This window comes from Lissotriton helveticus, chromosome 9 (genome assembly GCF_964261635.1).
Source record: "Lissotriton helveticus chromosome 9, aLisHel1.1, whole genome shotgun sequence".
In the NCBI taxonomy this organism is placed as follows: domain Eukaryota; kingdom Metazoa; phylum Chordata; class Amphibia; order Caudata; family Salamandridae; genus Lissotriton; species Lissotriton helveticus.
Window position 1 is genome coordinate 29155279 of NC_136070.1, and position 25905 is coordinate 29181183.

Sequence of the window (25905 nt, forward strand, 5' to 3'; positions counted from 1 at the left end):
CTCTGGATCTTGTATCCATCGGGGATGGATGTGGCACAGACTAGAATGTTAGATGGGAGGCCCTGGCATTGATTTGATGTAGATCTTTATTGTCTTGAAGATTTATACTACTTTTGTCAGCTTTCTTAGTGGTAGTGGTAGTGGTGACATAGTACTTTGGCTAATGTAATGAGATGGCTGTGTGTTCCTCTGCAGAACTTAAGTCTGCGAATGAAGAGTTTGTCAGTGAGGCCTTAAAAGTATTGAAGATTTTGGCTTTCACTTGTGTACTTTACTTGGCGCTTGGGTGTTCACATGTTTTTCCAGAAGTTTTGAAGTCACTTAGAAGGATGTAGAGTTGATAGGGTGAGAAATGATTTCAAGCTTTACCTTTTTGTCTTTGAAGTATCTAAAGATTTGGTGTTTTTTTTAGTTGACCTTGAAAGGTTGCTTGTGTACTGAGCAGGGAGATAGCGAGGAGGTCGGTGATAAAGTATTGGTTAGGTGATGTGCTGTGCCGCATTGTGTGTTGATAAGGTTGAGGTAGGAGTCTGTTTTTTTTTGTTTTTAGGTTGCTTTGTCTGTGAGGTTGAAGACACCCAGGAGGTTGGTGTGAGCCCGTTGGATTGTTTAGGTGTTGCAGTGATATCACTTCCAGCTAAGATAATAAACCGCTTCACAATCAGAGCAAAGCATATGAATCTAAAAGAGTTTCACAAAGCATAAAAAATTGGATACTTAACTGTTAAAAAAAAATGTTCAGCTTCTAATGCTTCATGATCCATATGCAATCCTCCACCTCTTTACTAAATGGCGGGTTTTAAATGTAAACAAGAAATGACTGAAATTATAAATCCTCAACATATTTAATTGTGAGCTAGAAAAAACAGAATCTGAAAATCGAAGCAAAGCCCTGGGCGTTGGGACTCACACTGAATAGAACACATTGGCTATGGCCAATGCCCAAAAGAGAGGGTATTCACTCGTTCCTTATTTCCAAACTCAACTACATTTTGCTTGATTTATAAAGTGAATCTAGAAAAATGCCAAGCAGCAAAACTGCTCGTTAAGTAAACCGTTTCTTTCCTCAGCTGGTATATGTAAGGCTGCGACCTATCATTCTGAGCAGGTCTCCTGCTCTTATTTCTGTCTGAACTCTGGCGCAAGGACTGATCCCCTATGTAGGTGAAACATCCTCTTACATGACCACTGTACAGTAACCTACTGCCTTGTAGTTCTTGTACTGCTTTGGAATCTATTGTTTGCTGCACATTTTTTAATAACGTTTAATGAAATCCTTAAATGTTGCATCAGGCAAGTCTAGAAACTAGATGTATTCAAATGATATATTCAAAACGTGAGTGTAGGAAGGATGTCTTCCATGTAGAACTAGTTAGAGGTAAGTGACCTTTTGCTCCTGTTCACACTTAGCACTGTCTTTAAACATAAGAACGCTGATCCTTAGCACATTAATACTTTCTACAGTAATGGGTTTTACTGCTTGTATCATTTGTGGAAGGTACGTTTTTGCTAACTTGCTGATTGTGCTTTTGTTTTCAGGACAAAATATCATAAATTAAAATATGGCACCGAGCTGAACCAAGGTGACATGCGAATGCCAACATTTGAATCGGGTAATTTTTGCAGAGTTCAAATAATAGATCATGTGGTTCTCTTTTTTTTATTTTATTTTTATTTTATACAAGTGTAAAATGTACTATTTACTGACCGTTCACACCGTTTCTAGTTTGAGGGATATGAATCTAATTATGCTTTGTACTCCTGTTTGTGGCTTTCAAATTCCTCTTCTACTATCACACATTTCTGAATTCTAGAATCCTTGGTAATCTCAAAGCATAGTTGACAATTACACCCCTCCCCGGTTGGAAAATCTTCTTCAGGTGTCTTAAACTGGATTAGATCTCCACGCCGGTTGACCACCAATGTGGCTTTCATAGGGATTTAAATGTGATTTGTTTAAAAGTGAATAGTTACTCTTACTGTATTTCTTAAGTATATATGTGGAAAACAAGAAAACCTATTGCTGGTTTTTCAATAAAGGGACTAACTACTTTTTAGCAACCTTTCGATGTGGAAGACATTAAGACTATGGAGAGAACTGTAATTTTAACAGAGGCTTCTGCTTGTAAATTAATGTGGTGGGGCGAATATTTTGACACACTGACAGCAAGTGATAGAAACCGGCAGTGCCCTTATGCTCCACGCCAATGCTCCCAATCGCGGTCCATTTTAAACTGTGTTTATAATGGCCATGATTGAGAGGTCTGGAGTTTAGGCTAAAGGTAGTGTGAGCTCTCTATTTTTGTGGTGTCTTTCTTAGATTCACATGCTTGAATATCCCCCGTCGTCGAAGTGGGAGCCCCACGGTAAATAAAATAGCAATAAAACCAATCATATATGTATATAAAAACATAATTACATACATTCTAAAACCATAAATACTCATAAGTACCAAGGTTAGCATTAACACATAGGAATACATTAAACGAAAAAAGCACTTTCATAGCATATCCATGTCATTATGCTAGTCCGAACTACAGCCAATCAGGCGCAAGCACCTCTCTAGAACCTTCTCCTCAGAGGCTCAGGCCCTCAGATTTTCTACCCTACGTCGTGTGAAGCGAGTCTTCCTGATCTATGCTCAGTTTTTTCAATTCCTTTGTGGATTTCTACAGTTTTTGGGATGTCGTCAAGTAAGAAATCTGTTTCGACCATGTGCTTCTTGTGGGAAATTGCGGCTCTTCTCAGAGGACCCTCACAAGAAGTGTATTTACTGCCTCTACCCAGAGCATGAGGTAGGCAAATGTAACATTTGCAGGACTTTCTCAAAAAAAACCCTTAAGGACAGGGAAGGGCGTCTCCTCCTGTGGTTGCAGAGGTTGAAGGATAAGGATTCACCTCTTTCTGATGCAGAAAGCCTTGCGTCAGGTGTGTCTAGAGCCACTTCTAAGCATAGCAGTGTGCAGGACTTGCCATCTCCATTCCTAAAGAAGAGGAAGCTTCAACTCCAGAAGGCTCCTGCTGTGTCTCCACCTCTTCCTGCTATGCCTACGCCCTCAAGATCTGACTCTCAGGCGTCCACGGCTCCTTCTACGCATGTTTCGGCTTCGTCGACGGCGGTGGTGTCGTCGTCGACGGCTTCGTCGACGGTGGTTGTCCCGTTGACGGAGTTACTGTTGTCATCTACCTTCGCATCATTGCCTCTGGTGCCAATATAATCATCCGGTTCTGGGACTCCTGCTGTTGACCCTCTGCTCCAACGTCGACATGTGTCTTTGGATCAACTTACGATTCCACGACACTCTCAGCCTCCATCTCCTCTTTTTGCCACAGATTCGGAGCATGACTCTGGTTCAGATGACGAGGAAGATGATAGATTTCGGGCAGCTCGAAGCCCTTCTGAGCTGGTCATAAAATGTCAGGACTAGGAGGACGATCAGGAAGATCATTACTTCCATGAGGAGGAACCTTCTACTCAGGTTCCCGAAGCACAAATACCGCTTTCCCTCATTTCTAATCTCCAATACATGTTGGAGGACTATAATAGACGATTTCTACCATCTCATCATGGATCTCCTCAGCCTACGGTGCCTGCAACTACAGCGGCTCCTTCCTCTACTTCACTGCCAGGGCCATCTGCGCCATCGGCACCATCTGCACCATCTATTCAGATTCAGGCAACTGTTTATGAGGATGATGACGTTCGCCCAGATCGGGAAGAAGACGAAGTTGATGATGACGATGGGACCATGGCGGATTGGGATGATTATCAGATCTAGACACCGTCGCCTCCCCCTTCGGGTCCAGGGTATTCCCCCTTGTTGATATAGCTGTTTTTCACCAACTTATGGAACGAGCGGCGCTGCGCTTTAAACTCCCTATGGTTCTGAAGGATGAGGACTGTTTTCGTTATGATTTCAAGAGTCAACCTCTTAAACAGGTCCGTGCAGTGCCAATAATTGAGTTTATCTGGAATGAGGGTGTCAAACTGATGCAGCCGCCAAATTCTATTCCGGCGCTTCTTCCTCGTTTGGAGAAGAAATATAGGGTGCCCCAGGGTTCTCCAGCTTGCCGGGTAGCGCAGCCTAAACCCGATTCCATGATCACCCAGGCCGCACAGCGCCATTCCAGGAATCCGTCTTCTCCTATTACCGCACCTCCTGACCGTGAAGGACGTCGTCTTGATGCCATTGGGCAAACATTTTCCACTATGGCTTCTACCACCGTGAGGGCTGCGAATTCTCTGGCCATTCTGGGCTGCTAAGACCGCCAGATGTGGTCAGATATGTCTTCTTTTATCGACCTCATTCCTGAGCCCTCCAGAGCAGAGGCTCTCAAGATTCTTCAGGAGGCAGAGAGAGCGTCTTCAGAGATTATCGACTGCTCTGTGGACATTGCGTGCACTAGTTCGTCAGCTTGCGGGGGCAACTGTTTTCCACCTCTTTTCGCCAGGAGGTTCAGGTGAAAATCCTCGACATGCCGTATGACGGCGAATCGCTCTTTGGCCAGCATGTGGACAACGCACTTCAAACCATAAAAAAGGACACTGAGACGGCTCGTGCCCTAGGCACTTTGTAGTTTCGCAAGCAGCCTTTTCGTGGTGCACGCGGATGCGGCACCTCCTCTTCTTTTCGGGACGGATCCAACCAGTACCGCTCCTACGGTCAAGGAAATCCGAGATATTCCTCCCAGTCACAGCAGTCCTATCGGCAACAGTCTACCAAGTCGTACAGAGGAAAGTCTTCCTACAGAGGCTCCGCTTCTAAGCAGCAATGACTTGCCTTCCCCGCTCAAAGTTGGAGGTCGAATCTCGCTTTTCTTTTCCAATTGGTCTTCAATCACTTCGGACCGTTGGGTGCTGGACATTGTGTCAAAAGGCCATGCTTTGGAGTTTGTCAAGTTTCCTCCAAACACTCCTCCAACTGGTCCACCTCCGGCTCACCTCAAGGAGCTCTTTCAACAAATTCGACTCATGATTCAGAAAGGTGGTTCCCAAGTCTCAGAAGGGGATGGGATTCTTTTCCTGTTTTTTCCTAGTCCTCAAGAAGTCCGGCGAATGGAGTCCGATCCTCGATTTAAGGGCCCTAAACAAGTACCTGAAGTGCCAATCCTTCCGCATGCTCGCGGAAATTCTCTGCCTTCTCTCGAAGGGCGACTTCCTGACCACTATCGATCTCCAGGACGCCTATTTCCACGTGCCGATACTTCCAGGATAGGGCGCAGAGATTTTCTATTCAAGGTTCTGCCTTTCGGTCTACGATCCGCCCCTCGCTTCTTCACGAAAGTCCTGGCCCCGGTGGTGGCACATCTACGTTTGAAGGGCGTTCAAATCTTGCCCCACCTGGACGACTGTCTCATCAAGTCACAATCTCGTCATCAGGTGTCTCTGGACACTCGATTCTGTCAGACTCTATTCCACTCCCTCGGTCTGTCCATCAACACTGAGAAGTCTCAGTTCGATCCAGCTCCCTGCAGGACCTTTCTAGGCGCCAGTTTGAATACTTCGCTGGCGAAGGCATTCGTGTCTCACGAACGTCCGCTGCGGATTAGACGCCTAGTGGCTCTCCTCCGTTTAAAAGGGTCCGTTTCAGTTCGTGTATTTAAAACTTTTCTCGGGATGGCGTCCTCCTGCATATCCCTGATCCCAAATTGCAGGCTCAAGAGTTGCCCAATTCAGGAGGAACTGGACAAACAGTGGCGTCAGGTCACCGGCTCTTTCAACAATTTGGTCCTGGTGACCGCTCGGATGAGGTCCCCTCTCCACTCGTGGGCTCAACCAACCCACATCGCTGCCGTTACTTCTTACCTAATCATTGCTCCAGAGCTCGTCCTTACCAAGGATGTCTCCCTGGAAGGTTGGGGCGCACATCTTCAGGGGCTATCCATAAAGGGCAAGTGGACCCTGTCTCAACGTTCCAGGCACATCAACAGACTGGAACTAATGGCCATTTTCCTTGCGCTCAAGTCTTTCCGTCTTCTGCTTCAGGGAGAATCAGTGCTCATTCAAACCGACAACACCACCAGTATGCACTATGTAAACAAACAGGGCGGCACCAAGTCACCGCTCCTCTCTCAGCTGGCACAGAGCATCTGTGACTGGACACTCCGTCACCAAATTACCCTGGCAGCGGTTCACCTACCAGGCATCTCCAACATCCTAGCGGATTCCCTCAGCAGATCCGCGTCCTCGACCCACGAGTGGTAGTTGCATCAGCCGACTCTGGACTTCATCTTTCGGCTGTGGGACGCCCGAACATGGATCTTTTTGCGAGCCCTGTGAACCGGAAATGCCCGTCTTATGCAAGCTGGCTTCCCCATCAAGAGTCGTGTGGGAATGCCCTTTTGATGGACTGGTGCAATCTATTCGCCTTAGCTTCTCCGCCGATCCCGCTGGTTCCTCGAGTGTTGTGGAAAATGTGGAGACAGCCGTGCCACATTCTCCTGATTGCTCCCAGATGGCCTCGACAAGCGTGGCTCTCGGAACTGCTGCTTCTCTCACAGTGCGAACCCATCCTCCTTCGTCCTCGAGCGGATCTCCTCACAATGGACAAGGGTCAGATCTGCCATCCAGACCCTTTCTCTCAAATTATCGGCCTGGAACCTGAGCACCTTGAATTTGCCCACTTGAACATTTCACCAGCATGTAGAGACGTTCTTGCCAATGCGATAGCTCCGTCCACAGTAAAGACTTACAAGCTAAAGTGGAAAAGGTTCTGTCACTGGTGTGCATCTGCCAACATCCATCCCGTGCACTCTTCTCCTGCTCAGCTTCTGCCATTCTTTCTGCAGTTGGCTCAATCAGGACTTTCCCACTCCACTTTGAAGATCTTCCTAGCGGCAATATCTCGTTTTCGGCAGGATGGGTCTTCCTCTCTTTACTCTTCCAGAGTAATTAGGCAGTTATTCAAGGGGCTGTTCAGGATGTTTCCGCCCATTCGGCAGCGTCCTCCTACCTGGCGTCTCAATGCTGTTTTGGCACAATTGAAGGCGCCTTTTAAGCCCATCCACAAAGCGGATTTGACATTTTTGACCTGGAAGGTTGCCCTTCTTCTCGCCTTGACCTCCTCTCGTCACGTGAGTGATATCCACGCTTTTACCATTCAGCCTCCTTTCCTTCAGTTCAAATCGGACTGTGTTGTGCTTCGCACCAACCCGGCATTCATGCCTAAGGTGCCAACTGATTTTCACCTCAACGAACCAGTCTTTCTTCGCTAATCCCCAATCTCCGGCGTAGCAACGTTTGCATTCATTAGATGTTAAGAGATGCCTTAAATTCTACATCGACAGGACAGCGCCTTTTCGTAGGTCTGATCAACTGTTTGTTGCTTACGGGCGCATGCGCAAAGGGCGTTCTGTTACCAAGCCAACTATTGCACGCTGGATTTCCCCAGCAATCTCATTCTGTCATCAGAAGGTCGGCAAGCCTCTTCTATCTACAGTGAGGGCTCATTCCACCAGGGCGATGTCATCCTCTACGGCCCTGTTTGCTGGTGTGCCGATTCACCAAACATGTCGAGCAGCCACATGGTCCAGCAGGCATACTTTCACAAAGCACTAATGTCTTGAGACGATCAACGAAGCTGATACGGCAGTGGGCCAAGCGGTGCTTCGCAATCTTTTTAAATAAGGTGAGCCTCTTTTCCTTTCGCTGTATGGTTTTTATAACTATTATATGTCTTGCAGCATTATGTCATTTTCATTGCATTTTTATGCTAATGTCCTGCTATTTTGTCTTGCGGCCAGCTATTACTGCGCACTATTCTATTCAAGCATGTAAATCTATGAAAGACACCCCAAAACTGGAGAACAATTGTTACTTACCTGTAAACGGTGGTTCTCCAGTATTGGTGTCTTTCATAGATTCACATGCGACCCACCCCCCTCCCCTCAGAGGCTCCCTTCTCCTCCTAGACTCTTTGGTCACTCTTGTGCTATGAAAATCTGAGCCTCTGAGGAGAAGGTTCTAGAGGGGTGCTTGCGCCTGATTGGCTGTAGTTCGACTAGCATAATGACATGGATAATGCTATGAAAGTGCTTTTTTCTTTTAATGTATTCCTATGTGTTAATGCTAACCTTGGTACTTATGAGTATTTATGGTTTTAAAATGTATGTAATTCTGTTTTTATATACATATATGATTGTTTTTTTTGCTATTTTATTTACCGTGGGGCTCCCACTTCGACAACGGGGAATATTCAAGCATATGAATCTATGAAAGACACCAATACTGGAGAACCACTGTTTACAGGTAAGTAACAATTGTTCTTTCTTTCAGTGACTGTCAGTAAAAGAACAAAATGTGTACTTACCCACTTCCTCAGTGTTCATCTCCCTCCTGGCACTCCATGGATCCCAGAGTCAATTCCCCATATTAATCCAGGCGCTGCACTCATGCTATTAACAAAATGAGTCCGCATGAGAGAAACACCAGGATTGGATGGGGCAGGCTGGCTCAATGCTCCTTTAGACACTGTGCCTGCTCTTCACCTATGTATGTATTTGTATTTGAGCTTGTAAAGCGCTCTGCTACCCGTCCGTAGGTTTCCTGGTGCTGTATAACTCTGGGGAACCCGTCCTGGCTTTCCCTGTGAGATGGTCCCTGCTGGGAGTCCCCAAGGTGGAGTCAGGCATCCCCGGAGTTGATGGGGCCGTTGTGGAGATTAGGCAAGCTAATGCCCAGAGTTGCCGAGTGGAACCCCTGATTAGAGTAAGTACCGAAGCGAGAATTATCGAGTCCGCTGACCCAAGTCCACGACCCTGCCGCGTCGGGAATTGAACCCTGGTCCCGGGCCGACCTCTGCTCCCAGGTCTGCCGCCTCTATCCAGTGAGCCACACTACTCCACCTAGCTGTCTAATGAAGCTTGAGTTGGAGAGCTGTAAAGTGTGCATGTTAGGCTGTCTGTTGCAAGACAACCAGCCAAAGTGACATGCACACTTTAAACTAAAGTGCCCACCACTCCTCCCTGCTGCCAATCAGCAGCAATGGCCTGCTTTCATACTCTGCTCATCTGTCAGCTTGAAAAATAAAATGGTAATAAATTAATGTAATACTATTTTATTTTTCACATTTGCTGAGCTTGCAGCATGGGATGGGGAATATATAATACATCAAGTTAATTCACTCAACGGTGAACAAGCACTGGCAAATTAAACAAATTTGACCAGCTTTTTCACCAAAAGATTAAGGCAAAGTGTAATGTTGTTACTTAGAATAACTTTAGGTGACCAGCTCCAGTAGGGATCCAGTCAGGGGGACCACCAAGATCCTCAGACAGTTACCTCAGCAGGTGAAGCAGTCTTCAACCAGTTCTGGGCCCTTTTATCCTTTGCAGGGCTTTCCTGTGGAAATGGTCCTGATGCAAGGGAAGAAGGGTGCTGAAGATGCACAGTGAGTGCTGTGGATTCGATGCGGTTGACTGGATCTTGCTGTGACTACTCCTCAATCCACGAAGGGGGTGAGGCGGTCCTCATCAGAGTCACTTAATACTTTAAAAGTAAGGGTTTCGTTGGTTGCTAGTACCACCATATATATATAGTGCCGCATCCATTCACCACCACATTGTTGTGTAAAAGAAAATCATACCATGGAAAGAACAATACCATAGAAAAGACAAATATAGGAAATAAAGCCCAAACAGTAAACCAAAAAATCACGGTCAAAGATCAAAATCAATGTTAGCATATTTATTTAAAAATTATTTTACAAATTAGATTAAAACATGTTTTTCACATAATTAAAACATTAAAATAAATTGTAATCAAAAACCATACTAAGACATTTGATCATGAAGACAGATTCACATAATATTACTTGAAAAACAATGAGTTAATCTCCACAATTACCCCTTGAGAGAAAAACAATTGACAGTATGATTTCATATCCTGTGACACATCTTTAAGACAAACTATTGACTAGACCCTGATGTATGGTTGTCTCGACGTATCTGTGGGCACCAGCCAAATGTCAGATTGTGTTGACACGATGACGAGAAATGCAGTTCCAAGGCACGCAACAGACTCTGGATATTTAAGGAGGAGAATCCAAAAACGAAGTGACCGCTGCGGAAGAAGAGGCAGCCTGCTCTGTCCCAGAATCCGATTCCGACCTTGATTTGGAGTCGGAAAACATCCCAGCGGGACAGTACCAAAACCTCTGTACCCCTTGAATCGTTTACTAAACATAAGATTTCGACACCACCTCTGCCTTCGGGCCTTGGTCTGCACCGAAACTACATTCCTGACGCCCCGCCTTCTTGCCCGGCACCAAAACAAGTGGCCAAGCCTTCCTGCTTGGGGTCGAGCCGAGACAAATTGTCTTCGGACCCTAAACATTCCGCTCCGAAAGACAAATCTGGTTCAGAGTCGAAACCCGCTAGTTTGAAACAAAAGTCAGTTTCGGATCGGAATACCTTCCACTTCCAAGGACAAGTCCGGTTCTGCACCGAAACATTCAGCACCCACATCCAAAGATGATATTTCAGATCCACCGGAGCCAATCTTAGACATTTTAAAGGACAGATTGGATCCAAAGCAGAAAAAAGCTCTATATCAATCCAGACACTGGACATATATTAGCTAAAACTCCTTCCAATAGGAAAGTCCGTTCGGAGGATACTGGATACAAGATTCCCTTTAAGAAGAAGGACATTACTACAAGTCCTATCCACCCTACTACTCCATAACCTTGACCATCTTCATCTTCACCTTTACCAATACTGCCAGGCTCAGATCCATTACTCATAATATCACAGGGATCTCCTCACACATAGCCCGATTTAGGAAATGGGGAAGATGATGATGACAATGTTCCTTTGCCTACAGATCCATGGGATGATTATAATATTGATCCCCCCATGGATAATGATCCGGACCTATACCATGCAAAACCTTCGCCTCCAGATGAGAACATAACCTAACTAGAGCTAATTTCCAGAGCAGCAGTATATCTTGGGGTTCTCTTCCAGGGGATCCTCATCAATAGTCATAAGCACTAGAATATTCCTGCCCATGCGCGGGACCCCGGAAACATAATCATATATGTGCCCCCCACATATATATATATCTCCATATATATATACACATATATATATGAAAATAAGCAAATGCAGCCTCATACACATCAGAGCTGAACAATGCAGTAAGGAATTCCCAACAAAACATGAAATAATTCATTAGAAATAGGGAAAAACAACAATAAAACATGTTTTGAAACTGTTTTAATGCTCAGCAGTAAGCAGAAAACTCTCATAAAGAACTGAAAGCATAGAAAGCTCCCAGGCTGCATTGCAAACACACAGTCTAGAAAGACTGAAAAGCTAACTCATAGCACATAGAGATAAACTGACACCGTGCCTTTAAGGCACTCATGACCCCCCAGCTTCCCATCATGCCTCAGGGGTGACAGTTAGGTCAGTTGTTCTTTCCGGCTCCTTCAGGAAGGATCCTGGTGACACAGCTCCACTTCTTTCTGATTTTAGTCAGAAATAATCTTTATTTTTCACAACTTTTTTACCTTACTTCGACATATTCCACCTTCTGGAGTAAGGAACTGTCCTTTTTTGGCAGTTTAAGGCATTTTTTACATCTCAAAATGCCATCTCTTTTTGACTCCTGTCCTTCTTGTGGAAAAAAGAAGGCCAAGACAGACTCACATGAGGTCTGTATCCTTTGTTTACCTGAGGACCATGACCCTAAGACCTGTCCTCACTGCCAAACCCTGTCCAAGAGAACTTTGAAGGACAGAGAGAGGATTCGCCTCTATGGCCTGGCAGAAAAATCCTCAAGAGGAAGGTCTCTGGTGAGGAAGGGCTCCAAGAGGTCTAGAGCACCATCTAGAAGCAAGACCTCACGTCCTTCAACATCAGCGTCTGGCTCGGCGCTGAAAAAAGATCCACCAGTAGGTCATTTATCCAAAAAAAGACCTTCGACAGCGGGCTCGCCGTCGAGAAAACATAGTCACTCAGGTACGTCGTCGACGTCGAACATTCGTGACCCTCCGCTGTCGTCAACCCGGCGACGAACGCCGTCTAGGAGTATCAGCCCTTCGCCATCGTCAACCCGTCGACGATCGGCATCGAGGAGTAAAAGCCCTCCGCCATTGTCAACCCGGTGGCGATCAGCTTCGAGGAGTAGAGGCCCTCCGCCGTCGTCATGATGTTCCGCATCGAGAGCAGGTTCCCCTCCATCAAATCCATCAGCGATCGACGTCGAGGGGCGAGAGTCCTCCGCCGTCGTCAACCCGGCGACGATCGGCATCGAGGATGAGATCTCCGTCGTCATCTCGACGGCGTTCGGCGCCGAGGATAGACACCCCTCCGCCTTCGTCTCGAAGACCTTCGACATCGAGAATAGAGTCTGCTCCGCCGTCGTCTCGGTGACGAACAGCGTCGAGCAGGAGAACTCCTCCGCCGACGTCTTTACACCGACGTTAAACGTCGAGGCATGAACATCCTTCACCTGGTTCCCAACGGCGGCGGTCGCCGTCGAGTCGACGTTAGACGTCAAGCAGACGGGAGGTCCAGGCGGCGTCGGCTCCGACGTCAAGAGGTCCATTCGCTTCAGACAGGAGATCGATGTCTAGGAGGAGATCCGGTTCGGCATCGAGGGGCTCACGCCCGACGTCGAGACCTGCCTCAGTGAGATCAAAGGAAGGATCGGTGGTTCTGGTGACGGAGTCAGCCTCACGCCACTCTTCTTCTCACTCCTCCAGACAGCCTTCTTCAAGATCAGCCTCTCCAGAAGCTGGAGGTCCTGCCCATGAGTCTCCATCACATCAGAGAGAGACTTCCTCTGCTGTACGTTTGTCTACAGGGTGGCTTCTTCCTTTGCATCACTGGAAGGATTTTGGGGCGACGAGACGAATGCAGGACTATACCAGTCCTATCCACAGGTCACCTTTACAAAGACTGGTGCAAGAAGTGGACAGAGAGAGCTCCCCTAGATGGAGAAAGCATGCGGAAATGCCCCGTGAAAGAAGGCGTGACAGGTCACGTTCCCCCAGACGTGAGGAACGCAGGGACAGATCACGAGGATGGAGACAGAGTGCCCATCACAGAAGTAGGCGAACACCATCTACTTCTTCTACTTCCTCTACCCGCTCGTCTACGAGGAATTATTCCCCTACGTTGTCAGACAACCCTATCTCGAGGGTCTCTCCGATAGATGACATTAACACCTACCATGAGGTTTTTCAGAGAGGGGCCCAGAAACTCAACATTGAGATGTCTGTCCCTCAAGTGGCAACGACGGTGATTTTCAAGACTCTGCATAAGAAGGCAGCGTCTCGCCAGGGATTCTTGACCCTGTAATGGACACTTTTCTATCACCAGCTACCGTCAAGGCTGTGCCGGCTCGCATCCAAAAAAAGTACAAACCGGCTTCTTCAGATTCAGTCTTCGTAAAGATGGATCCGTCTGCAGGTTTGGTGATCATTGCTGCAGCACGAAAAACGCATGCTGTCACTGCTTCTTCATCGGTTCCTCCTGATAAAGAAAGCATGTCCCAGGACTCTTGGGGACGCAAAGTTTGCAATTCTGCGGTTTTAACCCTGAAGGTCTCCAGCGCGGCTGCGTTGTTAGGCCGATACGACAGGTCTTTATGGGACTCTTTGGAACGATTCAAGAAAAACTGCTAAAGCAAGACCAAAAATACTTTGATGAGATAGTTACCGAGGGATCACTGGTGGCAAACCAGATGATCAGCATGGCAGCGGACAGTGCACCGTTATGAGCGCATTCTTACGCTCATGGGATCTGCGCCAGACGATCATCGTGGTTGAGGCTTACAGGTCTCAAACCTGATGCGCAACAGAGAATCTTGAACCTCCCATTCTCTGGTTCCTCTCTCTTTGGCACACACGCAGACGAGGAGATGAACAGAATGAAGGCCGAACAGGACACTCTCAAGGCCGTCGGCCTGGAGAAGAAGAAAGAAAGCTTTTCTACCTGCGATAGTCCAACTTGGTCCTGATCCAGACAGACAACACGACCACCATGTTTTATCTGAACAAGCAGGGTGGTACGCGGTAACGCCCTCTCTCCCTGGAGTCTCAGGCGATCTGGCATTGGCTGCTAGCCCGGAACCTCTCGGTGGTGGCAGTACACCTCCCAGGAGAGCAAAATATCAAGGCAGACATACTCAGCCGGCACTTCGAAGATCAGCCAGACTGGGTGCTGCACGACAAGGTGAGGGCGGACCTTTTCCATCAATGCGGTCGTCCATCAATAGATTTGTTTGCAGACGACGAAAACAAAAAATGCCACGCCTTCGCATCCAGTTTCCACCGTCCAGGGACAAGGGGGAATGCACTTTTGATGGATTGGTCAGGGACATTTGCCTACGCCTTTCCTCCCCTGCCTTTGATCCCGAAGATGGTGTCCACGCTCATCAGATCCAACATGAAGATGATTCTGATAGCTCCAGACTGGCCGCGACAGTGGTGGTACCCAGACCTTCTTCAGCTATCGGTACTTCCACACAGGAGACTTCCATGCAGACTGGACCTGCTGACCAAAATGGGCGGGAGGATTCTTCATCCCAACCTTCCCTCCCTGAACTTGGCAGCATGGCTCCTGAGGTCCTGCAATACGGACACTTAAATCTTCCACAAGATTGTATGTACATTTTCAAAGAGGCCAAAAGACCCTCCACAAGAGCGTTATATGCGTTCAAGTGGAAGAGGTTCTTCCTTTGGTATGTAGAACGTCACTTTGATCCTACGAAGGCACAGGAGGATGTCATTCTTCTCTTCCAGGGGATCCTCATCAATAGTCATAAGCATTAGAATATTCCCGCCAATGTGCGGGATGTGAGAAGTTGGCCTGATATGTAGTGCTCACTATTCTAGTGATCACTCTGTATCATTCCAAACGACCCTTATTGATGATTGGTTGTAAGTCAACCTGATAGACCAGCTATCCTAGTAGCGTGGACAAAAGCAGTCTTTAGGCTAAACTCTAGAGGGCGTGTTAAGCCAGCTGTTTTACCATCACATATACCCCTTGAACACCAAGTGAAAGGACATCACACAAGTTGTTATATAAATAAAGGATATTTATTAATAACAAGTCTACCCTGAACTCTTTGAGTCAGGGAGCTAAGCACAATACAAAACTCTTATGAAAATACTACAAGTTGCACAATTTACACAGATGCCCGAGGGGCACGAAAAACCATATACTCTAAAAGTGGAATGCGAAATACTAGCAGGTAAGTAACACGATCCAGAGGCTTCAGGACCGCTAGGACTACCTTACTGAACCCTCAGGTTAGGAGCAGGAGGCCTAGGGAACCCGGGTGCAGAGTGGGAACTCTTACGCGGGATGCGGGACAAAGTCTATGGATGCTAGCAGTTCTTAAAGTTACTGTTTCCGGACGAATCCGACTAGGTAGACTAAAAACAACAAGCATTTACAATGCAATGGTTTTGCCTTTGTTAAAGTTAGAGCTATTGGCATTGCTCTTGACACTCTGAAGCTCCACTCTGAAGCTCCACTCTGCACTCTGAAGCTCCACTCTGCACTCTGAAGCTCCACTCTGCACTCTGAAGCTCCACTCTGCACTCTGAAGCTCCACTCTGCACTCTGAAGCTGCACTCTGAAGCTCCACTCTGCAATCTGAAGCTGCACTCTGAAGCTCCACTCTGCACTCTGAAGCTGCACTCTGAAGCTGCACTCTGAAGCTCCACTCTGAAGCTCCACTCTGAAGCTCCACTCTGAAGCTCCACTCTGAAGCTCCACTCTGAAGCTCCACTCTGAAGCTCCACTCTGCACTCTGAAGCTCCACTCTGCACTCTGAAGCTCCACTCTGCACTCTGAAGCTCCACTCTGCACTCTGAAGCTCCACTCTGCACTCTGAAGCTCCACTCTGCACTCTGAAGCTCCACTCTGCACTCTGAAGCTCCACTCTGCACTCTGAAGCTGCACTCTGAAGCTCCACTCTGCACTCTGAAGCTCCACTCTGAAGCTCCACTCTGAAGCTCCACTCTGAAGCTCCACTCTGAAGCTCCACTCTGAAGCTCCACTCTGAAGCTCCACTCTGAAGCTCCACTCTGAAGCTCCACTCTGAAGCTCCACTCTGCACTCTGAAGCTCCACTCTGAAGCTCCACTCTGCACTCTGAAGCTCCACTCTGAAGCTCCACTCTGCACTCTGAAGCTCCACTCTGAATCTGCACTCTGAAGCTCCACTCTGCACTCTGAAGCTCCACTCTGAAGCTGCACTCTGAAGCTCCACTCTGAAGCTCCACTCTGAAGCTGCACTCTGAAGCTCCACTCTGAAGCTCCACTCTGAAGCTCCACTCTGAAGCTCCACTCTGAAGCTCCACTCTGAAGCTCCACTCTGAAGCTCCACTCTGAAGCTCCACTCTGAAGCTCCACTCTGAAGCTCCACTCTGCACTCTGAAGCTCCACTCTGAAGCTCCACTCTGCACTCTGAAGCTCCACTCTGAATCTGCACTCTGAAGCTCCACTCTGCACTCTGAAGCTCCACTCTGCACTCTGAAGCTCCACTCTGAAGCTCCACTCTGAAGCTCCACTCTGAAGCTCCACTCTGCACTCTGAAGCTCCACTCTGAAGCTCCACTCTGAAGCTCCACTCTGAAGCTCCACTCTGAAGCTCCACTCTGAAGCTCCACTCTGAAGCTCCACTCTGAAGCTCCACTCTGAAGCTCCACTCTGAAGCTCCACTCTGCACTCTGAAGCTCCACTCTGAAGCTCCACTCTGCACTCTGAAGCTCCACTCTGAAGCTCCACTCTGAAGCTCCACTCTGCACTCTGAAGCTCCACTCTGAAGCTCCACTCTGCACTCTGAAGCTCCACTCTGCACTCTGAAGCTCCACTCTGAAGCTCCACTCTGCACTCTGAAGCTCCACTCTGAATCTGCACTCTGAAGCTCCACTCTGAAGCTCCACTCTGAATCTGCACTCTGAAGCTCCACTCTGAAGCTCCACTCTGCAGCTCCACTCTGAAGCTCCACTCTGCACTCTGCAGCTCCACTCTGCAGCTCCACTCTGAAGCTCCACTCTGAAGCTCCACTCTGAAGCTCCACTCTGAAGCTCCACTCTGAAGCTCCACTCTGAAGCTCCACTCTGAAGCTCCACTCTGAAGCTCCACTCTGAAGCTCCACTCTGAAGCTCCACTCTGAAGCTCCACTCTGAAGCTCCACTCTGAAGCTCCACTCTGAAGCTCCACTCTGAAGCTCCACTCTGCACTCTGAAGCTCCACTCTGAATCTGCACTCTGAAGCTCCACTCTGCACTCTGAAGCTGCACTCTGAAGCTCCACTCTGAAGCTCCACTCTGAAGCTCCACTCTGAAGCTCCACTCTGAAGCTCCACTCTGAAGCTCCACTCTGAAGCTCCACTCTGAAGCTCCACTCTGAAGCTCCACTCTGAAGCTCCACTCTGAAGCTCCACTCTGAAGCTCCACTCTGCACTCTGAAGCTCCACTCTGAATCTGCACTCTGCACTCTGAAGCTCCACTCTGAAGCTCCACTCTGCACTCTGAAGCTCCACTCTGAAGCTCCACTCTGCACTCTGAAGCTCCACTCTGAAGCTCCACTCTGCACTCTGAAGCTCCACTCTGCACTCTGAAGCTCCACTCTGAAGCTCCACTCTGCACTCTGAAGCTCCACTCTGAATCTGCACTCTGAAGCTCCACTCTGCACCACTCTGCACTCTGAAGCTCCACTCTGCACTCTGAAGCTCCACTCTGAAGCTCCACTCTGCACTCTGAAGCTCCACTCTGAAGCTCCACTCTGCACTCTGAAGCTCCACTCTGCACTCTGAAGCTCCACTCTGAAGCTCCACTCTGCACTCTGAAGCTCCACTCTGCACTCTGAAGCTCCACTCTGCACTCTGAAGCTCCACTCTGAAGCTCCACTCTGCACTCTGAAGCTCCACTCTGCACTCTGAAGCTCCACTCTGAAGCTCCACTCTGCACTCTGAAGCTCCACTCTGCACTCTGAAGCTCCACTCTGAAGCTCCACTCTGAAGCTCCACTCTGAAGCTCCACTCTGAAGCTCCACTCTGAAGCTCCACTCTGCACTCTGAAGCTCCACTCTGAAGCTCCACTCTGCACTCTGAAGCTCCACTCTGAAGCTCCACTCTGCACTCTGAAGCTCCACTCTGAAGCTCCACTCTGCACTCTGAAGCTCCACTCTGAAGCTCCACTCTGCACTCTGAAGCTCCACTCTGAAGCTCCACTCTGCACTCTGAAGCTCCACTCTGAAGCTCCACTCTGCACTCTGAAGCTCCACTCTGAAGCTCCACTCTGAATCTGCACTCTGAAGCTCCACTCTGAAGCTCCACTCTGCACTCTGAAGCTCCACTCTGAATCTGCACTCTGAAGCTCCACTCTGCACCACTCTGCACTCTGAAGCTCCACTCTGCACTCTGAAGCTCCACTCTGAAGCTCCACTCTGAAGCTCCACTCTGAAGCTCCACTCTGAAGCTCCACTCTGAAGCTCCACTCTGAAGCTCCACTCTGAAGCTCCACTCTGAAGCTCCACTCTGAAGCTCCACTCTGCACTCTGAAGCTCCACTCTGAAGCTCCACTCTGCACTCTGAAGCTCCACTCTGAAGCTCCACTCTGCACTCTGAAGCTCCACTCTGAAGCTCCACTCTGCACTCTGAAGCTCCACTCTGAAGCTCCACTCTGCACTCTGAAGCTCCACTCTGAAGCTCCACTCTGCACTCTGAAGCTCCACTCTGCACTCTGAAGCTCCACTCTGAAGCTCCACTCTGCACTCTGAAGCTCCACTCTGAATCTGCACTCTGAAGCTCCACTCTGCACTCTGAAGCTCCACTCTGCACTCTGAAGCTCCACTCTGAAGCTCCACTCTGAAGCTCCACTCTGAAGCTCCACTCTGAAGCTCCACTCTGAAGCTCCACTCTGAAGCTCCACTCTGAAGCTCCACTCTGAAGCTCCACTCTGAAGCTCCACTCTGAAGCTCCACTCTGAAGCTCCACTCTGAAGCTCCACTCTGCACTCTGAAGCTCCACTCTGAATCTGCACTCTGAAGCTCCACTCTGCACTCTGAAGCTCCACTCTGCACTCTGAAGCTCCACTCTGAAGCTCCACTCTGCACTCTGAAGCTCCACTCTGCACTCTGAAGCTCCACTCTGAAGCTCCACTCTGAAGCTCCACTCTGAAGCTCCACTCTGAAGCTCCACTCTTAAGCTCCACTCTGAAGCTCCACTCTGAAGCTCCACTCTGAAGCTCCACTCTGCACTCTGAAGCTCCACTCTGCACAGCTCCACTCTGAAGCTCCACTCTGAAGCTCCACTCTGAAGCTCCACTCTGAAGCTCCACTCTGAAGCTCCACTCTGAAGCTCCACTCTGAAGCTCCACTCTGAAGCTCCACTCTGAAGCTCCACTCTGAAGCTCCACTCTGAAGCTCCACTCTGAAGCTCCACTCTGAAGCTCCACTCTGAAGCTCCACTCTGCACTCTGAAGCTCCACTCTGAATCTGCACTCTGAAGCTCCACTCTGCACTCTGAAGCTCCACTCTGAATCTGCACTCTGAAGCTCCACTCTGCACTCTGAAGCTCCACTCTGAATCTGCACTCTGAAGCTCCACTCTGCACTCTGAATCTGCACTCTGAAGCTCCACTCTGCACTCTGAATCTGCACTCTGAAGCTCCACTCTGCACTCTGAAGCTCCACTCTGAAGCTCCACTCTGAAGCTCCACTCTGAAGCTCCACTCTCCACTCTGAAGCTCCACTCTCCACTCTGAAGCTCCACTCTCCACTCTGAAGCTCCACTCTCCACTCTGAAGCTCCACTCTCCACTCTGAAGCTCCACTCTCCACTCTGAAGCTCCACTCTGAAGCTCCACTCTGCACTCTGAAGCTCCACTCTGCACTCTGAAGCTCCACTCTGCACTCTGAAGCTCCACTCTGAAGCTCCACTCTGCACTCTGAAGCTCCACTCTGCACTCTGAAGCTCCACTCTGAAGCTCCACTCTGAAGCTCCACTCTGAAGCTCCACTCTGAAGCTCCACTCTGAAGCTCCACTCTGCACTCTGAAGCTCCACTCTGAAGCTCCACTCTGCACTCTGAAGCTCCACTCTGAAGCTCCACTCTGCACTCTGAAGCTCCACTCTGAAGCTCCACTCTGCACTCTGAAGCTCCACTCTGAAGCTCCACTCTGCACTCTGAAGCTCCACTCTGCACTCTGAAGCTCCACTCTGAAGCTCCACTCTGCACTCTGAAGCTCCACTCTGAATCTGCACTCTGAAGCTCCACTCTGCACTCTGAAGCTCCACTCTGAAGCTCCACTCTGCACTCTGAAGCTCCACTCTGAATCTGCACTCTGAAGCTCCACTCTGCACTCTGAAGCTCCACTCTGAATCTGCACTCTGAAGCTCCACTCTGCACTCTGAAGCTCCACTCTGAAGCTGCACTCTGAAGCTGCACTCTGAAGCTCCACTCTGAAGCTCCACTCTGAAGCTCCACTCTGAAGCTCCACTCTGAAGCTCCACTCTGAAGCTCCACTCTGCACTCTGAAGCTCCACTGAAGCTACACACCGCGCAGGGCAGCTCTGGATGCTGATGCGAGAGGCCAGCTGGGAGGCGCGCTGCTCGTCTTCCTGCTCGTGCTGACTCGGAGAGAAAACTTGTTTTCATTGGGAGAGCGGCCATCAAAGACCCGGTCACTGCGCCTCTCCGAGTGTTTAGCTTGGGATAAAATGGGCGCAGTGTTGTGGTGATGACAGTAGAGCAAGGGAGGTGCCGGCAATGCCGGAACAGACTCGGGGGCGTTCCCGGCGTCGCGTGACGTCGGCAAAAGGGAAAGAATGTCAGGAACGCCCCCGTGTCTGGTCCGGCATTGACGGACAGGCCCCTCGTCCAATGGCAAGGCTCCGTTTACGGAGCCAGCCAATCAATGACGAGGGCCGACCCAAAGCACCCTACAGTTCTCAACAGGATTTCGCCTGCGCGAAAAGCTGCGCAGAGCGCAGCTTTCGCTAGGCAAAACCTAAAAAAGGATCTGGACACTAGGAGAGTGAACCTGTGCTGGAGCACCGAGATGCTCGAGTTACCTAGCCCAGGGGCTGCGGCTGCATAGGGTTCAAATGACGTCGGGAATCCTCGTTGTAGTCTATGGAGCCTGAAAGAAGATGTTGCTGGCAGGCGACCAGTGAAGAAGTTCGGTGTGATCCAAGGCTGGATCGGTGAAGGAGACGACCTGAAAGCAGAGGGGATTTAGTTCTTAATCACTAGCCAGTGATTGTGTGGGCACCAGGATGGCACCGGATGAAGTCACCGCAATCAGGTGAGTGGGCGACGCTGGACTCTGCAGTCACACGGGCCAGGAGGCGTTGACGGCGTCCAGGCTGGAGGTGCGAGCTGTCCCACGATGGTGTCTGCTGTCGGCGATGCTGGATCCAAGATTGGAGCAACAAACCTTGGCAAAGGCAAGCCCACGCGGTGGAGTCAAGATGGCGTCTGGAGTGGACCAGGAGGGTCCAGGGTACTTCTTGTTAGACAAGGAGCAAGGGCCAGTCTAGGGGACCTAGACCAGCGGTGAAAGCGTTGTGGTACGTCGTCAGGAGGGTCACTAGCCAATGGACACCCTCGACGCCGAGAGTCGACGAGACGTCGACGGAGACTGCGTCCTCGACGCCGATCGACGTTTCCCTGTCGACGGCGGAGGTGTCTTGGTCCTCGACGCCGAACGTTGTTTCTTAGACGACGGCGGAGGGGTCACACTTCTCGACGCCGGACGTCGCTTGGATGACGACGGCGGAGGAGTGACCTCCCTCGACGCCGATCGTCGCCCGGTTGACGACGGCAGAGGGGCCTTGGATCTCGACGACGACCGTCGCACTGTTGACGGCGGCGGAGTCACCTTTCTCGACGCCGATCGTCGCCCGGTTGACGACGGCGGAGGGGATTTCGACGACGGGACTGGATCCTTCGACGTCGTCGACGTACCTGGTCTTCTCTTCGACGGCGAGCCCGCCGTTGACGGTAGATTTGACGAGAGTTGATCCACCGGTGGTTCTTTTCTCAGCGCCGAGCCCGATGCTGATGTTGAAGGGTGTGAAGACTTCTTTTTTGCAGATGTTTGAGCCTTCTTGGAGCCCTTCTTCACCGGAGATCTTCCTCTGGATGACCTGTGAGCCAGGCCATAAATGCGAATTCTCTCCCTGTCCTTCAGAGTTCTTCCTGACAGGTGTTCACAGTGAGGACAGGTGTCTGGATCATGATCTTCAGGCAGACACAAGATACAGACGTCGTGATTGTCTGATTTTGCCTTCTTGTTGCCACAAGAAGGACATTTGTCAAAGAGTGAAGGCATTCTCAGAAGAAAATGTTCACAAAACTGACTAAAAAAGACCGTATCTTACTTGACTAGCTGTTAAATGTCAAAGTAAGTGTAAAAATAGACAAAAGTGAAGTATTTTTCTGTCAGAAAAACAGAAAATTAGTGGAGCTGTGTAACCAGGATCCTTCCTGAAGGAGCCGGAAAGAACAACTGACCTAACTGTCACCCCTGAGGCATGATGGGATACTGGGGGTCATGGGTGCCTTAAAGGCACGGTGTCAGTTTATTGCTATGCAGCTACAGGTTAGCTTTTCAGTCTTTTTAGACTGTGTTTGCAATGCAGCCTGGGAGCTTTCTATGCTTCCAGTGAGTTATGAGAATTTCTACTGCTTTCTGAGCATTAAAACAGTTTCTAAACAAACTTTGTTGTTGTTTCTCATGTTTCTAATGCTTATTATTCATGTATGGTGGAAATTCTACACAGCATATTTCAGCTCTGATTTTATTTGGCTGCTATTGCATGTGTGTATATATATATATATGTATTTATATATATATATATATATATATATATATACGAGTATATATATGTGGGGCACATATAATATAGTGTTTCCGGGGTCCCGCACATGGGCGGGAATATTCTAATGCTTATGACTTTGATGAGGATACCCCTGGAAGAGAACTAGGATTACAGGTAAGTAACTAATCCTTCCTTACCTTCTGTATCTAGCTAGATCAGGGTTAAAGTATGCTTCTATCAGGGTTCACTTGTCAGCCATTTCGGCATACAGAAAGTCTCCTAGCCAGCCCTCTATTTTCCAGATGCAGGTAGTTAAAGACTTCTTGCAGGGGTTGAAAAAAGTTTATCCCCCTGTTCGAAACCCTTCTCCTCCATGGGAGTTGAATCTTGTACTAGCCAAGCTTATGGGCCCACCTTTTGAGCCTATTCACAAAGCCTCTTTACAACATCTGTCTTGGAAGGACGCTTTTCTAATAGCGATAACATCCGCGCGCAGAGTAAGTGAAATCTAAGCGTTATGTGCGAAAGAGCCCTACACTGTTTTTCACCATTACAGAGTGGTATTAAGGGCTCACCCTTCTTTTCTGCCTAAGGTGGTGTCTGATTTTCATATTAATCAATCCATTTCCCTTCCCTCCTTTTTTCCAAACCCTTTGACCCCTGCAGAGAGGTCGCTGCTTTCCTTGTACCTCAGGAGGGTGCTTAAATTCTGTCTGGAGGGTACCAAAGGCATAAGGAAAACATACCATTTATTCTTGAATTATGGCGCCAAGCGGACAGGCTTTCCAGCCTCTAAGAGGTTCATCTCCCGATGGATCGTGTCCTGCATTAAATTGGCTTATCAGCTAGATAAAAGGCCCTTGCTGTTGTCGCCTAAAGCGCACTCCACTAGAGGAAAAGCGGCCACAGTGGCTTTCTTGCATGATGTTCCAATGTCAGAAATTTGTAAGGCTGCGACCTGGAAATCGGTTCATACCTTTAGAAGGCATTACGGTTTAGAATCCGATTCCAGGGCTGATTCTCAAGTGGGCCAAGCCTCCTTGAGAAATCTGTTTGGATAGCAGTCTATCTGTACAGGCTTAGTTTTTTATAAGCTTTGTCGGTTGATTTGCTGGTTATGCTACTTTGCCCACAGCCAGATGAGGTGAGGCTCGCTATTCTATTCTATTGCTTATGACTATTGATGAGGATCCCCTGGAAGAGAAGGATTAGTTATTTACCTGTAATCCTAGTTCTCTTCCAGAGGTATCGTCATCAAAGTCATAAGCAACCCTCCCGCCTCCCCGGGCAAAGTTCTTTTATTATGTTTTAAGAATGTTATCAACTTTTTGTGTCATGGCTTTTTCAGTCACCACAAAGAACAACTGACCTAACTGTCACCCCTGAGGCATGATGGGAAGCTGGGGGTCATGAGTGCCTTAAAGGCACGGTGTCAGTTTATCTCTATGGTACTATGAGTTAGCTTTTCAGTCTTTCTAGACTGTGTTTGCAATGCAGCCTAGGAGCTTTCTATGCTTTCAGTTCTTTAAGAGTTTTCTGCTTACTACTGAGCATTAAAACAGTTTCAAAACATGTTTTATTGTTGTTTTTCCCTATTTCTAATGCATAATTTCATGTTATGTTGGGAATTCCTCACAGCATTGTTCAGCTCTGATTTGTGTGAGGCTGCATTTGCTTATTTTCATATATATATATATGTGTATATATATATATGGAGATATATATATGTGGGGCACATATATGATTGTGTTTCCGGGGTCCCGCGCATATTCTAGTGCTTATGACTTTGATGAGGATACCCCTGGAAGAGAACTAGGATTACAGGTAAGTAACTAACTAATCCTTACAGTGCATGAAGAGGCCTTAAAGGATGACTTTTTATTTGAGACATTAGGGACTGTTAGTCAGTCTCTCTATGTTAAAAGGCAGATTACATTTTTAAGGATCCTGTTTGTGCAAGAATCTTAACACCCAGGGTTGATAAAAAATATAAACTATCACCCTCTGATCCGATTTTTATTAAATGGCAGCTCCCTCTAGATTCCCTGGTAGTTTCGAACGCTCGTAACAGAGCGAACACGCAGACATCTGGTGATGCACCTCCCCCAGATCAAGAATCTAAGCATATTGACGCATCTGGTAAAAGAGTAGCTGTTCAAGCTGATAATCACTGACCCATTGCCAACAAGAAGGACCTATTAGCTAGGTATGACAGGGCACACTGGGATGAGATGGAAGGTCTACTTCAGTATCTCCCAGAAGAGCAAAAAAAAGGGACAAGTGCTAGTTCAAGAAGGAAAACTCATTTCTAACTCTTCTATTAGATGTGCTCTTGATGCTGCTGATACTGTAGCAAGAGAAGTGAACACCAGCTTTCTCTTACTCAAGCATGCCTGTCTTAGAATTTCAGGCTTTAAACCAGTAGTTCAGCAGTCTATTTTAAATGCTCCTTTTGACAAACATCATCTTTCCAGACCTCAGGTTGATGAGGCTTTAGAAAAGATGAAAAAATACAGACGTGGCGTAATCCATGGGAGCGCTTCAGACTTCTTAAACCAGAGGCTCCTTTTGTCGCTCATTCTACAGAGCAGGATCTAAAAGTACATCCTGAGACCCTAACACTTCCTTGTATAAGTCCTACATGAAACCTTCTCCCAGTTGGGGCTTCTTTAGAGGAGGGTACAGAGGAAACAATTTTAAAGGTAGGCGTAAGGCCATAGCACCGCGTTAACTTCCCTTCCCCAATAAGCATGGACTTGCCTATACGCCCCCCGTAACTCCCCTTCCCCAAAAAGCAGTGACTTGCCTACACTCTCCAACCCTCCTCAGTCATTTAACACTTGTCGGCGGCAGGCTTCAACAATTTCTCCCCATTTGGCAATCCATAACATCAGACAAATGGGTGTTAAACATTATCCGACATGGTTATTGCCTGGAGCTCACCAGCAATGCACCCAGCATACCACCCCACACTCAAAAACTCTTTTCAGAGCACCTGCAGCTCCTCAAACAAGAGGTACAAGCTCTTTAACAAAAGGAGCTATAGAACCAGTTCCATTACGGTACCAATGCTCAGGGGTGTACTTTCCGTACTTTCTATCCCCCAAAAACGATG

The 25905-nt window shown here is 48.3% G+C and overlaps 1 protein-coding gene across 3 annotated transcripts in view; it reads left to right on the forward strand.

Annotated features, from left to right (window-relative positions):
- STRN3 (striatin 3) overlaps positions 1-25905 on the forward strand; it is a 984550-nt gene that overhangs the window by 238222 nt on the left and 720423 nt on the right. For all 3 annotated transcript variants that reach the window (XM_078659406.1, XM_078659407.1, XM_078659408.1), the window contains exon 3: positions 1540-1613. In XM_078659406.1, the coding sequence (XP_078515532.1) occupies positions 1540-1613 (74 nt within the window). The remainder of the gene's footprint in view (positions 1-1539; positions 1614-25905) is intronic.